Source organism: Falco rusticolus, chromosome 8, assembly GCF_015220075.1.
Source record: "Falco rusticolus isolate bFalRus1 chromosome 8, bFalRus1.pri, whole genome shotgun sequence".
In the NCBI taxonomy this organism is placed as follows: domain Eukaryota; kingdom Metazoa; phylum Chordata; class Aves; order Falconiformes; family Falconidae; genus Falco; species Falco rusticolus.
Genome location: NC_051194.1, coordinates 53,879,218 through 53,895,021, shown reverse-complemented (window position 1 = coordinate 53,895,021; position 15,804 = coordinate 53,879,218). Strand labels below are relative to the sequence as shown.

Sequence of the window (15,804 nt, the reverse complement as noted above, 5' to 3'; positions counted from 1 at the left end):
GCATAGACGCACAAGACATACATCTATGCTAAAAGCCAAAGCAAGACTGGTTTCCACTGACATCAAGATGGGCAATTTTAAACCAAGTGATGCATCAGAACTTGGCAGATGTGTGGCATTTTAATTTAAATCCCTCAAAGCTCTCCAGGAAGGCAATAGCCCACGCACATTGTTACTGAGTCAAGCTTTCAGCTTTACAAAAAATAACCAGCATATTAGTTTAAGATTTAAAAGGAACAGGCTGGAATACAGTTCAAATAGTTACTTATATGAGGCAAACTTCCCTTCCTTGCCCCAGACTTAAACTTCATACACAGAACCAACACCTGGTCCCACTGCGAAAAGCGAAGCAAGCATGTTGAACCCTACTTTCAATGAATTCCCCATTCTATCCTCTTGTTGCTTCCTTCCCCCAAACACAGATGTTTCTCAGTGCTCTCTTGCTAAGCCAACTGCATCTCAGCCAGAGAGAGATGAACTTTTTATTACTGTATTTTTTTCCTCCAAATATGTGGTCATGTGCATGTGGATCTACATTATGTTCTGCTTATCCCTAACAGTATCAGAAAACAACAAATCTCAGACAATTTAAAGCTGCTTTTAAAAAAAATACACAGAGCTACAATATAAATCATGCTGATTTTGAGGATGTTTAACAACTCCACAGTAAGTGGACAAATAGAGCAGCAACCAACAAACATCTGCCCGTTGGCTTTGTGTTTTACTTGAAATGTGACGATATCACTTTATGCACAGCCAGGAGTTACATAATTTAGCCTTAAAATCATAGCTTTCTCACCTGGAAAGCCTCATCCTAAAACTCAGATTGGAATGGGCATAAGGAATCCATTACCCTGTCCAGCTGGCCACTCAGGTCAGGGATGCTGCTTGCTCTTGTGGCAGCTTGGAAAGCCCGAGCAGCCCCTCTCCTTGAGCTGTGGCACTGAATAAAAGGCTTCAGCTCTTTCGGGGCATCACACATCCTAGCAACTCAGCAGCACTGAAATTCACAGTGTTTACAGAGAGAACAAGATCTTTGAAACTGTAATATGGGATGTAATAAAACCACACACTTTTAAAGGCCTGGTATTCTAATAATAATAATTTCTCATAGAAAAGTGAAAGTACTTAGATCTCTTCAGTATTTTTTAAATGTAGCACACGTTAATAGTTACAAAAACCTCCTTATTGTAATCAGTGGTTAAATAAATTGAAAATTATGAGATGTAATAAAAACTTGAAATTAAACTTGGAAATTAATTACATGAAAAAAAGTCAGTCATAGGGAAAGCAAATACATGCCAATCAGTGACATTTTAATAGTATGACTATCCTGAGAAAGTAGTACACAATACTGAATTTATTAAAACTCTCTTTCCATAAAGAATTAATTAGATAAACACCAAGTGCTTCCCCGTCATTGTTCATTGTTTCGACTATACATGCAACAAACTTCCTTTATGTGCCCGTATTCCCAACATTTTTTTTTTCATGGCACAACTTCATCGTTTGTGTTGCTGTATCAGGTTTATTTATTAGAATACAGAAATTTAAAATAAATGGATACTGTTCAGCCAGAGGGAAAGATATGTCTAAAAATGAGGCAATTAACAAAGAAAAAAGCCCAGGGGTCTCCCATCCATGTAAACTCGACAATAGATGCTAACATACATGGTAAAGTAATGAAGTCCTTATAGATGTCTAAGATACAGCTGAGATTTTCATGCTAAGTTTCAAGAGTCAGACTTGGGTAAGCGTTTTGCAAGCACCTGGAGATCTTGGAAGACATCTCTCCTCCCACTGATGATTAAAAGACACCTGACTCCTAAGTTAGGGTACCTAACATACAAATCAACAGAGCCTACATAAAGTCCTGCCCATTCAGCTGCTGCTAGCATACACACATACTACATGTGCAAACACACTACAAAACAAGAGTAAAACTCAAAGCTTTATCAGTTAGTTTGATAAAGTCGTTTCAAAAAGATGGCATGCAGAAGCACAGCTATCAAATATCCTAAAGGAAGCTTAAACAGAAAGCTACCCGCGTTCCCACCCACCAGTTTCCCAGGGTTACCTTAAGCTCAGCAACCTGTGAAGAAATGTGCCACATCAGACTTTCACTTAGGAACTTCATGCCATATGGTCCCAGAAGTTCAGAAAGGGCTCTCATTTCTGAGAAATAAAACAAACTGTTCTACTTCAACCATTCCTTCTTCAGTTATTTGATGCCCATCATGTACCTAGCAGTGATGTTTTAATTACCTAAGTATTTTACCCCGAAGTAAAACATTATATACAAGAACTTGTGTTGTAATAGAACCAAAGCAGCGGTCATGGACACATCATAAGCCTATCTCTGTAGCTTAAATAACCCTACTTGACCAAAAATAGAAAAAGTCAGCGCTCTCAAGACACAGAGGCAGCACAAATAAAAAGTACTTGGAATACTACTGAAGGTTAACAAATGCTATCTATAATACAACACTAAGAATTGCTGTTATTCCAATTACCCAAGCATACAATAACTATCCCTCACAAACATTCAGTAGAAACATCAAAGTTTACCTGATATGTCAGAGTACTCCTCAGCATTAAACGTCAATTCATTTTCTGTAGGCAAATTCACAAATGCCTTCATGGCTGGAAAATAGGCTATGTGACCATTGCTGACTTGTCGTAGCAAAGTTTCCAAATACCTTATCAGAAAGGGAAAATTTTAAATTAAAAGACACATTTGTAGATACTCTATACAGATGAAGTATGCTTGTGTGACAAGTGACAGCAAAGCCTAAAGTTTTGCTTTCGTAGTTCAACTGTTATCTGTATCTTACTCTACACCTCCCCCCATAAAAAGTGAATTTCACAAGTATTGGGAGAAGCAAACTTGTGAAGTCAGAAACTTCAGAAAAATTTCAAACAGCTTCACCTCCCCAATTCGAGATTTTTCATTAAATAAAACTAGTATTAAAAACTCGTAACAAATGTTCATATAATTACTCACCAATTTGTGTACAGACTGGTAATGGTTGGCTCACCATGACTATCTAAATGCTGGGTTTGCTGAAGCAGAACATTGTTAAATACTCGTGTAATGTCAATCTGTACATAATTTTCTATTGATTGGAGGACTGTCATATAGGCTCTTACACTGGTTAACAGCTCTGAAGGTTTTGCAATCTCTTGTGTTGCTTGATTATACATAGTCATCCCAACAATTGACCTTTTAGAAACAAAAGAAATTGGAAACAAATTGCATTTATTAGTAAATTAAACAAAGGTGCAGCTATGAATATGATTGTATATTTAAAGCTTTTCAATGAGTACTTCTCCAGTGTGCAGGTATTAAACTCTAATCAATGCACATACTGCACCTGCGCTTTTAGAAATAGTTCTAGATGCCGAAGACAACTGTACTCCTGGTGCCAGCAAAAGTTTTACAAGATGGTAAGAACACTCACCAAGCATTTCTAAAATCAAGCTCCCCCCCCGCCAATATGTAAGAGCAATTCACAATGTGGAAGACTTATGTAACTACTACTTTGGTAAATAAACTAATACTAGTATTTTAAAACAAAACTTATGTGAAATGCAAGAGCAATTGATGTATTGGAGTGCTCAAAGCATATTAACTAAGGCAAAAATTCTTTGGCCAAAGTTGCTGTCAGTTTTAGTTTGAAGTATCTGTTAAAAAATAATCATACAATTAAGTATGAACAAAAATATTCAAAGGAAAATGTCTACCTTGTGTTGCTCTGTGTGAGAGTAAAAGCACATCCGATTACCTTGTGACATTAACTATGCCTACTGTATTTGGTGCATAAATTTTGTAAGACATACACCATACCATTTAATCTCTCTTCCTTCTGTCTCAGCTCAGAGTATTAAAAAAAAAATAATAAATCTCAGTGTTATCGTGAAAGATCTCCTCTCTTCTGCAATACAGGCAGCTTCCTAAAGCATACTTTTTTTTAAGTTACATTTTAACTGTTTAAATAACTTTTCAAGAAAGTTACCAGAAGCTCTGCTTTCAACAGCTAACACCTCTCAGCAATTATCTTTTAAGTAGATAAAACAAAATACTTTTATATCATTTGGAAAGTAAGCTTCAGTTATACTTGTATACACAAGTTTAAAAATTTGGGTGTATGTTAAGTAAATAAATAAGAATCATCTTAATGAAAAACAAGTCTCCCTTTAGCTGACACAGTGATTTCTATCTTGAATCAAAAAGTCAAGAAATCGCAGGACATACTTTGATTTGTTCAAATTCTCACTATAAATAAAACCAGGCTTCTAATAACAGATGTTCTGTACATCAGGCTAGCTTTTAATTTATATCAGAACTGCACAAAGGACTGTATATTCCCTTTTAACATAAATGGACATGGACTTTACCCAGCATGTCACTAAAACCAAACTCTCAAGCAAACTGTATTGGGGGTCCTTAAAATAAACAAAGTCATCTTAGTAAACAAATACCTCATTTTAGGCTTATAATGGTCTCAGACTTCCAGAGCTAAGCTCAGTGGTATCTAACTTTCAAAGGCAGAACAAAAGCCAAACAAAAAAAGCCAAACACACCCCACCCCCTAAACAAACAAACAAACTAGTAAATTACCACCTTCACCAGAGGTGAACAGGACAAGTCATTCTGAAGAACACGAACTTAAGTAACTTTTTGATGTTGCTTCAAAATGTGTAAGTAAGTCTACTTTCACAAGTTTACTTCTGAGGCAGTCTCTCTTTTGTTTTCAAATCAATTTGAAATTGCTATTACTACAAGATTAAGTGGCATAATATGCTCCAGTCCAATCATACATGAAATTGCGCGTTAGAACAGTAAACAAAAAAACTCCTAACACTGACACGCTAACACTTTATTGAAAAAAAAAAACCTGCAAGCCTTTATAAGAAACACTACTTAAATATCTGAAAAACAATTGTAAATAGAACATTTATTCTGTTTGGCTAACAATTCTCATTTCTTTACTGAGGCAAGAAAAAGGAAAGCAGTCTCCTAAAGTCATCTGCCTGTGGCTTCAGCCCAATCCACAAAAAAAAAAAAAAAAAAAAAAAAAAAAAAAAAAAAAAAAGGCAAGCACAACTAACCAACACTGGTCTACATTCATAAACTTGAAGATTACAGCTGACTACTTGCAAAGTCATGAAGTTATCTTCATTTTTATGCCACCTTGTCTTACTTGAAAGACAGAGTGCTCTAGTGACCCGAGATGTCTTGATGATTAAAACTTTATTAAGTCTTTATACACTGCTTGAAATATGTAACTAGTAATCCTTGGCATAAAATACAACTAGGATAGCTGGCCGCATTAGTATGAAGTCCTCTCCAGAAGCTGCCATTTGCCTATTTCTATAAATAATGTCGGAAAGATCAAGGTAAGGACAGGAATACTAAGTGGCAACACTTTTTATTTTAAGAAAAAGGGGGAGGGGCAACTGTAGGATCTTCTCAGTTGGCTTGGTCAGGTCTCGAGTTCTAGATTTTTAGATTTCCTTCCAGCAAGCCAGTAAACTCAAACACTTGAAACAATCCAGCACTGTGCAAAAGAATGGTGGGAAGACAGTCTTCATAACTGCCTAGAAGTAGGCATCACTAACTCCTACAAAATACACAGGACTAGGAATGCAGGATCAGGCTGTCAAACAGGTGATGTGAATTTCAATATATTTTGTTTTAAAATAGGAACTAACAACTGTGTATGCCTGCACACGTAACTTACTTGTCATTTTAGTCACTGTCATGACTTACGAGTTTTGCAATCCACCTTTAAAAACTAGCTTTATGTAATAAGTATACAATGCTTCCAACACCAAATCAGCAAAGACTTATCTTGTATATGAAGACCTTACAGTATTTCTTACTTGGTAAAGCGGATTTCCAGGTGAGACGTTAAATATTCTCTTGGGGTAAATGTGTGTTCCCAAACCACCATGTTTGGTACGTAATTGATTGAGAAGCAGAGCTCAGAAAGTGCAGTGTGCAGTTTGTCCAGGCTTTAAGAACAGGCAACAAGAAATTGAGAAAAATATTTAATGTAACAATGTATTTATCATAGAAAGCACACGCTGGATGGCAGACACCTCAAGAGCAGGTACAGCTCTAACTCTTCCTTTCATTATATTTTTCTGCTTTGAGACTTTTATCAAAAAAAGTTTTCTAGCTTATTTGAAAACCAGTATTTCGGGCAAGAACACATCCTACAACTGCCTACTGATCTGCACCACATACAGCTATGTGAGATATATACACTTTTTTTTTATATACATAATACATTAAAATACATATAATTTTCCCTCAAAAAGAACAGTCTATTATTAAGCTTCCCCCCCCACCCCCCCAAACTAAGCAATACTTGTAATGTTTGCTACTAGCTGGTACTAAAAGTTTAAAAAATATTAGGGGAGGGAATCTTAAGCTACAAGTTCTTTTCTCTCAACTTCTTTAATCTTTACCGTTCTCTGATGTTTGGTTGTTGCAACTGCAGCAAAACCACTTCCCCTTCAGCAGCGTGTGTGTTTAGGTACTCCCAGCCACAACACTAACCATTTATTGTTTCCTTTCCTTTGCTTCCTTCCTCGTCATACTTTTATCACTCTACCATCTTGTCCTCCGAACCATCCTAACAAATTATCTCCTACCTTTTCCTCCCCTATTATCTCTTACACACCAGTATTTATTAATCTCCTCTTCACTTTCTGTTGGGTTTGTTGGGTTTGTTACCGCTTTGCTGGTGTTTTCAGTTTTTCTATAGCCACCAGCAAGGAAACCTTCCCCAGCTAGTACAGGCACTGGACCCTCAACTCCATCCCAGGAGCTGAAGACAGCAAACAGCCTTTTGGCAGCAAGAACTTCCAGCCCAGCCTGTACTTTACCTAGTTAAGTGTTAAAGCAAGGCAGAATCGAAGATAGCATCCACTCCTTGGACCCTCACTTCCACAACAATTACTATGACTATACAGGAAACCTAGCTGCAGCACAGGGATTCTTTCTGCTCAGAAAGGAAATGGCAAAGGGCATAAATTCAAGACATATATGTTCCTCCTATTGCTCTATGTAACAGAATTCAGTCTCTATACAAGCTACAGGAGCATCATACGCTCACAAACTACAAAGCTGTTGTGTTTACAGTCAATTAAACCTACTCAAATAAATTAAGCAAGCAGCATTCAATATGTACAACACATGTTTTGACTTGGGATTCAAGGTGAAAGGAACAGAAGAGGCGGCTTACTTTGTCACAACCAATCTGTTTTTCCTCATGCTTTCTACTCCTGGTTTCTCCCTTTCAGGTTCTCCTTTCTTTCCAGTCTGTTTCTTTGACTTTTTGTTCACTGCTTGACTGATGGTTTTGGCACAATGCTTTGGCAGCAACTAGTAAGAAAAAGAAACAGTCCCTCCAAATTAAAATACAACTTTCTAGCAGCTATGAGATAAAACAAGCTTATGGTCCAAGTGGAGACCATCACAGAAGTAACACGCTCTTCCTTTGACTACTAACTACAAGGTTTTACTATCAAAAAGTTTTCCCTCAATCACCTTCCATTTTATAAACAGAAAAATACTCGAGAACAGAAAAATAAAGTGAACGGTAAATAGAACCATAAATATTCAGAAAGTTGAACAGAAAGAATCTTGAAGGCCAATTAAAACAGACACAACACTCACCTGATCACTCAGTGTACACTGTTCTGTGCAAATGTCTGTGATAAGATTTCGAGCTTGCTTAGCCATTTCATCCAAGAACATGTTACACAAGGAAAGACTACGATCTCCAATATGATGTCTCTGTTGAAGAAGAAAAAAAAGAAGTCTGATTTTCAGTTTCCCATAGTCCTACAATATTCACAGAAGACACAAGGTACTGCAGACAGCAGTTCACCTAATCATGTAATTAGGGTGTGAGAAATAAATCAGTTAGTCCTCAATAATACCAGCTTCAGGGTTGTTCCCACACACACCCCCCCCCCGAAGTCAGTGACATGGCACATCATCATTAAAAAATTTTTGCTTACTACAATTTGCAAAACATTTTCTGTAGGAGGCAAAAAGGTTTTTAAAAGTAGGTTTTCATGCTTAATTTTGGACCAAATCCCCTTTAACGTGTCCAATACTCAAAGTTTCTGTGAATCTCCTCTTCATTAATTTGTACCAAATACTAAATCAAGGAGAAAAAAAGCATGCAGCTCAAACTATAGAGAAAGAACAGCGTCCTTCATACACTGCAAAAAGCCAGTAATGAAGCCCTGCTGCATTAATTTCTGGATTCAGGTCCTTTGTCACTAGATCTGCACAAGCACAGCCTCTGTCCCACTGAAATCCTTCTTTCACCACTAATGTTTATTTTCCAACAGCCACACTACCACACATTGTACACAGCACAGTGAGGATTATTTTTCCAAAATGATAATAATTACTAAGTCATACAATTCAGATATTGAATTCAGAGTTCTGCTGGATGTAGCAAATTGTGCTTGCTGCAGCTGAATTCACAGTAACTAGTGTACAGTGGACTTTGGCTACTGACTCCTCACTGTTACTATAATTGTTCTGAAAGACATCTCTTGTCCTGAAGGGAAGCTTTCCTGTAAACTTTTAAATGGTTGTCTAGTATAAATACTTTGCAACTGTTTAAAGCAAAGTATACATGGAAAATAATGATAGACATACATCAAGATGGAAGTATAGCAGAAAAGGATTTAATGTTTAAATAAGAAAAACCCACATCGTGCGTATTACTATAGATCTTATTCATCTCATTGTTTCAGATGAGCACTGTTAAGAATGAAAATACACTTTCATGAGCGCTATACAAAACTGGCCAAGTTAACCCCCAGAGTAATTCCAGTGGACATACAGGAAATGGTCTGAAGGATCTATTTCATTACAATAAAAAATAGAATTTCCTCAGAATCAAACTACTTCCTTTAACAAAGCGTCCATTTCATTTAAGATCTTCTTTTAAAAAAAAAATTCTTACTGAATAAACCCTATTTATAACAAACCATAGAGAACTCCCAACTTCCTATTTCCTTTTTCTAACGACGAGTTTATAGACCATTTGAAAACAACACTGTTTTAACAGACGTATGGGGTTTATTAGCATCTAAGCCTAAACGACCCCAGAAGAGTCATCTAACCTTTGCACATGAGTTTGCTAATGATCATTCAAGCAAAGGTGATAATGCTTGCTCATTTCAGAAAAGGTTTTTGAGATCCATGGGTGAAGAATCACATAAGAAGGTATCCACTTGTTTTGCTTCCCTTTTTACCAGGCTCTCCTGCCTCAACCTTATATTGCCTTCTTGTGGTGTTCAGCTCCAGTCCTCCCTACTTTAAATGAGATATGAAAATAACTAAGACAATATATTTAAAAATTACCTCTTCTGGGCACAGCTCATGTGTACAGCTCATAAAATGAGTACAAAGCAGTGGGAATGCAATCGAGTATCTTGATTGAGAGGGAAGCTCCAAACACTGCTGAAACATCTTCTCAAAAGCACGACTATAAAAACTGATCAGAAATAGACATTTAGATGGAACACATAATTTTGCTGCAAATAAAGTCTACTTCACACAATTCAAATGTGGTATTAGCGTCAGATTTGTAGTTATACCAAAAACTGCACCATGCTTTCAAAGAAGTTTGGTTTCTGCATTTGCTTCTTATGCATTTTATTTGCATCTCTCTATTATCGTATTTTTATTCTGATGTGTGCCACTGCAAAAACTTGCACCTTTTTCAGAACAGTATTAAAGCAAAATCTGCAAATGACCCCAGATCATTTATGTGACTGCCTGAAGAATCTCTCCTGACAGATCTTCAGAAATACTTTTATCAAACTAATTCTGATGAAACTAATTGATTCTCCCACTGTTCTATCTTCCTACAGAGTTTGCTATTTAAAAATTAGACTTTCAAGGACCAACCAAACAATAAATAATAAAAAGCTTTTGCTATTTAAAAATTACACTTCCAAGGACAAACCAACCAAAAAGCTTCTACAGTCAGGTTAGTAACATACCAAAATATAGAAAGATCTGAGGTTTCAACCAACATCTCCACTAAAGAATCCACCATCTTTGTGTGGAAAATGATTGTGTTCATCATTTTTCCTAGTTCTCTATGGTCTGCAAGACTAAGTGAAGCTTTAGAAACACTGGTGTAGGCCTGGAAAGACACAAGAAAATTGTTATATCTACAGCCGCTTTTTTGTAAATTCCATTACTACTGCCCAATACAAATGTTAAGATACCGATTACGCTATGCACAAGTTGCCTGTGTACTTAAGACCATGGATAGACTATTTTATCTTTCTGCTATAACTTAAGTAAACTGCCTCTCCACAAAGTCTCCAAATGTCACTTGAATTCACAGATAAACCGTAGAACAAATGTACTGACAAAACACAAATGTGCACTTGTGAACCCCTACTTTAACAATCAGATTTTGGAAAGCAAGAAAGAGACTTGTGTGTTCTGAAAATACCAAAATTACATGCTATCTGATCTTGAAACAATTCATTTACAGTCTAAACAGTACCTCCCCCTTTATTAATTGAAGATACTGTTACTGCAAGCACAGGAGCAATCTAACTGAATGTTATTTTCTCACAGTCTCTTACCTTCCCCTGGCTGGGCAGACTGAATCACACTCCATACAGCGCACAGCTGCCAGCAAACTGCTCATCCTCAACACATTCTATTTCCGAACCATTATAAACACCCCAAAGAATGATATGCAAAAAGTATGCAATGCAGACAAAATTACATTAAAGTGTAGCAAATTATCTGCTTAAGCGTTTGATTTTAAGAGAGTAGGTTACTGTACGATAGCCTGTTATCCACTTGCAGCGTGAGAGTAATCTAGAAGTGCAGTAATTTATGAAACATTTGGGGTTTAAGTTAGTGAATTGTCACATATATTTACAAAGTCTTACCTGCAATCTAAACCAATCTAATCTCATTCCTCTGAAGTCAAATACCTCTCCATCTTCAACTGCATCAGGGAAAAATACAGAACATAAAACCTTTAGGTAAACAACTATAAATTCAGATATACTATGTCAGACATTCTAAAAAAACCCAAAGTACTCAAGAATTACTTCGGTACTGAACTTCATGCTTCTACCTAAGTATTTCAATCCAACACAGTCACGCTGATAGAAATTAAAATATCTAGATGAAAATACGTGTAATATGCTTTCTAAATTAAAAGGCAGGATTACCTCCCAAGAGCATTCTTCAAAAAGCTCTATCTACATAGAGCTGCCCTAGAAAAGGGACACACAACAAGAAGCAGGTACCATAACCAAAAAGAAACAAGGGAACAAATTCAGTTTAGGCAAATTATCTGCTTTTACTGATTGCATGAATCAAAGTGATGAAGAGGTATCTGCCATTCTGTTACTGTTTTCCCAAATTCATTTAAACTTACCTTGTTTCACACTTAGTGAAGTCATTGTGTTTACAAAAGAGGACATGATGATTGATTCATCCTCTGGGCAAACTGAAAGATTCTAAAATAAATAACATTGCTATTATTTCAAACTTGGTTTATGAGACAGTGTCAATACCCATGCCCAAATTATCAGCTATAGTCTGAAATGTACGAGAACTTACACAGGGTAGCTTAATCATTAACATATTTCAAACAGTGCTATTTAACAGCTTTCAGCTTTCACTTTTTAATTCATTGGTTGATGACAAATATCTAGAAAAGCTTGCTTACAAACCAACATCTGCTCAAAACAGAAAAATCTGTCAGTAAACGTGCCCATGCATTTTCAGGTTGTAGTCATTTACAAAATGGACAACAAACATTTTGCTCTTAAACATCAGGCACCAAACATTTTTCTGAACCTCTCCAGCCACCTAACCTGTCTGCAAATAAAATATGCCCATGGCAGGATTTAACAGAGCCTGCATCAGCATCTCAAAACTTTCTCAACAGTTTTTTTTACTAACATTGATTTCAACAATTAATACCACCTGAAAGATGAGCTAATAAGTTTTCCATTTTTACAAAATGCAAGGTCATGAAAAAGTAGTTTCAGCAACTAGTAAAGTCATATTTCTATTAAAACAACACGATACAGAAATTTCTCATAATCCCAGCTGTGACTGACTTTTTAACCTAAAGGCTGAAAAATCCAAATTATCACTCAATCATTTGTCCTGTGCTTGATACCCATTATGAATTAAGTACAGCTAAAATTCAAGCCAATTATTTTTTCTTCATTTCACAGTTTGATCCTCAGGATTATCCTAGCTAAACACAGGATGCTTGTGCCACTTGTACAGCATTTAGAAGCCATTCACTGAATCTAGGAAGTAATTTCCCAGGTATGAGTAACAAGTGTAAAAAATATTTAATTCTGTCACTCTGTATACTTACAGGTTAACAGATTTTTTTTCGTGATTTTTTTTTTTGAGTTATAAGCAAAAAAACCCCAAATACAGATATTTTGGTATTGCAAGTAAACCCAAGGATTCCATTACATTTAATAATTTAGACAGTAATACAAACTGGTATTTAAACTGTTCAAATAGTTTGTTTAAGTAGATAGTAGAGTACATAAGTTCCACCTTCTGGCAATTGATATAATGCTTGAAGTCTGAAATTAATTTTTGAACACAACAAAAAAGCTTGCAGTACAAACTTGTCAGGTTTGAGTAGCTGACCTAGCCACAAAATTTGCACTCCATCTAGTGGTCACTAGGAAATAAAACCAAAACAGCTCAGGAAGCCTATCATCTCTTTGTCAGGCCAAGTAAGAAAAAGTTTCTACAATACTCCTTCAGTGGCAGTACCTGTTTCATTGTCTCTAAACATAACACTGCTTAATAAGTATTCATTTAGGAACCAGAAGTACAACTCGAAATCCCAGAATTAAACAGTAACGTATTCCATAATGTTCATCAAAATCCATAAGCCAGGACACGCTTCATGAAATCATTTTGGACAACAAGCCCTTTTTAAAGTCTGCGTTTGAAAACCCAAAACCCACAGCCTTGCCATACCTGAACAAGCTCATTTAAGACCACTGCATCAAAGCCAGAGAGATACTGTACATAGTATCTCTGCATCACTGGTCCGTATTTTCGCACATGTGCTCTGAGCTCCTCCATGTAGAATATTAGCTCGGCTATGTGTCTAGGCAAAGAAGACAAGGAAAAGCTCACAGATGTGAAGCATCCAAAATATTAAACCCGATTTCTATCAGCGGAATGCTTCTCAAGGGGACTTCCTCCTATACCTTGCTTTTAAAACTATTATTAATAGGTAATTTTTGTATGAAAGTATTTGTTCTCATTATAAATTAGTCTACGCTGGTTATTTTCTCTGCAAGGTAAAATCCACTCAACAGAAGTTAGCAGGACATCATCACAGTAATCCTCAAAGGTTTCTGTAAGCATTCGCTTAAGTGTAAGAAGCCCTTCTATAATGCTCAATTTGAAAAAATGTTTTTCCTCCAAGTGTTTAAATCTGAAAAATACAACTGTAATAACTGCTTTTCTATACTGTTTTCTTAAACCATGAGGATGGTTAAATACTTGCACAGGTTGTTTCAGAGAGGCTCTGGGACCTCCATCCCTCCCCAGCACTTAAACTCAGTGAAGAAAACCCAAGGTTTTCCTACTCCAGCTGTAGAAATGGCCTTGTGACAACAATGTCAGTTGTTTGAACTCCTGCAGTCAATATACAGACTTTCAGTTCAGTCTTGTGTTCAGTAATCTTGAAAACAACTCAAAGACAACTCATGGTCTTCTGCCTATCCACCCACACTCGTAATCCCACTTTTTACCTTCTGTTTATTATGAACTAATGCTGTATTATATAAACAAACCTTACCCAATTGAAAAGACAGTTTTGCTACAACACAAGCAACATTCTACAAATGAAAAAATCAAGCTTTTTGACAGTTTCCTTCTCCCCACCATGGATTTGCTCAATGCAAAAATCAGTAACGCTGAAGACACAAGAAAGCTTTATTTTTGCTTATTCGAAGGGAAAAAATGCATAAAAATTTTACAAAATATTTTTGTTTTTGAAATTTTCTGCAGAAAACCAATTTTCACTGATGTGCTCCCATTTCTAACACAATACTACTATGTTTTGATGGGAAGCTTAACAGACCCAGGTAAAGATTTTCTGAGCAGTCCCAGCTCTTCTATATAGCCACCTTTTTATGAGGTTCCCTTGCCTTCAAATGCATTTTGTCTGTGAGATTCTCATAAATATTTAAGATATCACAGTAAAAATTAACATACTTATCTATGAAATCATCTGCACTCTTCTTTGGCATATTATCTGCATGACGAAGAAGCCAAATAATTTCATCACGAGCAAAGGATAATGCCATAAATACAAAAAGTGCCTGAAAAAGATACAACAGTTAGCTTGTGCCCACTAAGAGGCAACTAGTCTCTAACAACAAATCTTAAAATCTAAGTAGGTTTTCTCTCTAAGAGTGGGGTTTTTTTCCCTCAAACAAACTGAATGTCATACTATCACTGAGAAACACATTCTAAGATTGCATAAACACAAATCACAAGAACCATAATTACCTTGGGACCCAACAGGCCTGGCTGATCAGACAGGACAGTAGCCAGTTCTTTGAGTGCAGAACGTAAAAACTTGCGTCTCTCTCTATGCATTGAACCGCTGCATCAAAACAACAAACTGAGACATCACTCACTGGGCTAAGGACAGAACATTTGATTTTCCCAACTATTTAAGCCCTAGCACAGGCAGCTCGTACCATGCCAGCTTCAAAAGTTCAGTATTTCAAAGGATGTGGTTCAATTAAAGTTAGCATCCCCACCACCAATGCTGTATATTACTGAAGTAGGGTTCAATTCAAACCCAAGTTCTCTCTCTGTCCCTGCTCTATACTGTGCACTTGACTCCACTAAAACATTTCTATGTTATTTGCATTCACATTAATTAGAGAAAAATAAAGGGCAAATAAACTAAATGCTTCCATCCTGATAACATAAGAAAATAATCTAAAACTTGGAAGTTAAGTTGATAATGGAATTAAGCAATTTCAGATTTAAAAGAACAATTGCTACATCATCTCGCTTCAAAATGCACAACTAGTTCAGCATTCAACAAATGCTGTTTCTACCTTCTTTATAACTTCGGAAAACCAACACTAAAGTGTCAGTAAAACTGTGTAAGGCACTTACGCATGTGAAACAGCAGCTTCTTTGCACTCTCTGATGTCATTAATACGCTTGTTGTAGCTACAAGTAAAAAACAATCCAATATGGTAGTAAGTATCAATTTAGGAACAGCAGAGTGGGACTTGAGAGGAACTGCACTGCCACAGCAAGCAGGATACAGCAAAAAGCTCACACAAGACTTATTTCCCTTATCAGAGCTAAACGCCAAAACTGGATACCCAAACCAAAAATACCCTCTACTGAAGTGCTCCCGGTGTTCACTGATAAAGGTCTCCACTTTGTTTCTCTGAGTTTTCATACGATATACTGCAGAAACAGTGGCAGACAGATGCAATTTTTCAAGCAAACTCTACATTCACAGCATCATTTCTCTCCACTAGATTAAGATTTGCGGGTGCAATCGTTTATTTTAACTTTTGCCATTTCAGAGACTGATTCACCAGACTTTTCCAGAACAAAGATAAAAAAAGGCATGATGGTTATGAAATCAGGCTCCTGAAAGTTACGCGTTAAAGAAACTGTCGAGTTACTACGCAAAAACGTTCGTGTACTGACCATCCTTAAGCAAAACTTACATGAAGTAGAAGTAA

The 15,804-nt window shown here is 36.5% G+C and overlaps 1 protein-coding gene across 1 annotated transcript in view; it reads right to left on the bottom strand.

The window, feature by feature from the left end:
- Positions 1-15,804, bottom strand: part of NCKAP1 (NCK associated protein 1) — a 61,283-nt gene that overhangs the window by 16,950 nt on the left and 28,529 nt on the right. The window contains 14 exon segments of the mRNA XM_037396931.1: positions 2,078-2,175; positions 2,569-2,699; positions 3,005-3,223; positions 5,887-6,018; positions 7,257-7,396; positions 7,691-7,810; positions 9,404-9,536; positions 10,048-10,193; positions 10,963-11,021; positions 11,460-11,541; positions 13,046-13,178; positions 14,297-14,403; positions 14,594-14,690; positions 15,218-15,274. Coding sequence (XP_037252828.1) covers positions 2,078-2,175; positions 2,569-2,699; positions 3,005-3,223; positions 5,887-6,018; positions 7,257-7,396; positions 7,691-7,810; positions 9,404-9,536; positions 10,048-10,193; positions 10,963-11,021; positions 11,460-11,541; positions 13,046-13,178; positions 14,297-14,403; positions 14,594-14,690; positions 15,218-15,274 — 1,654 coding nt within the window.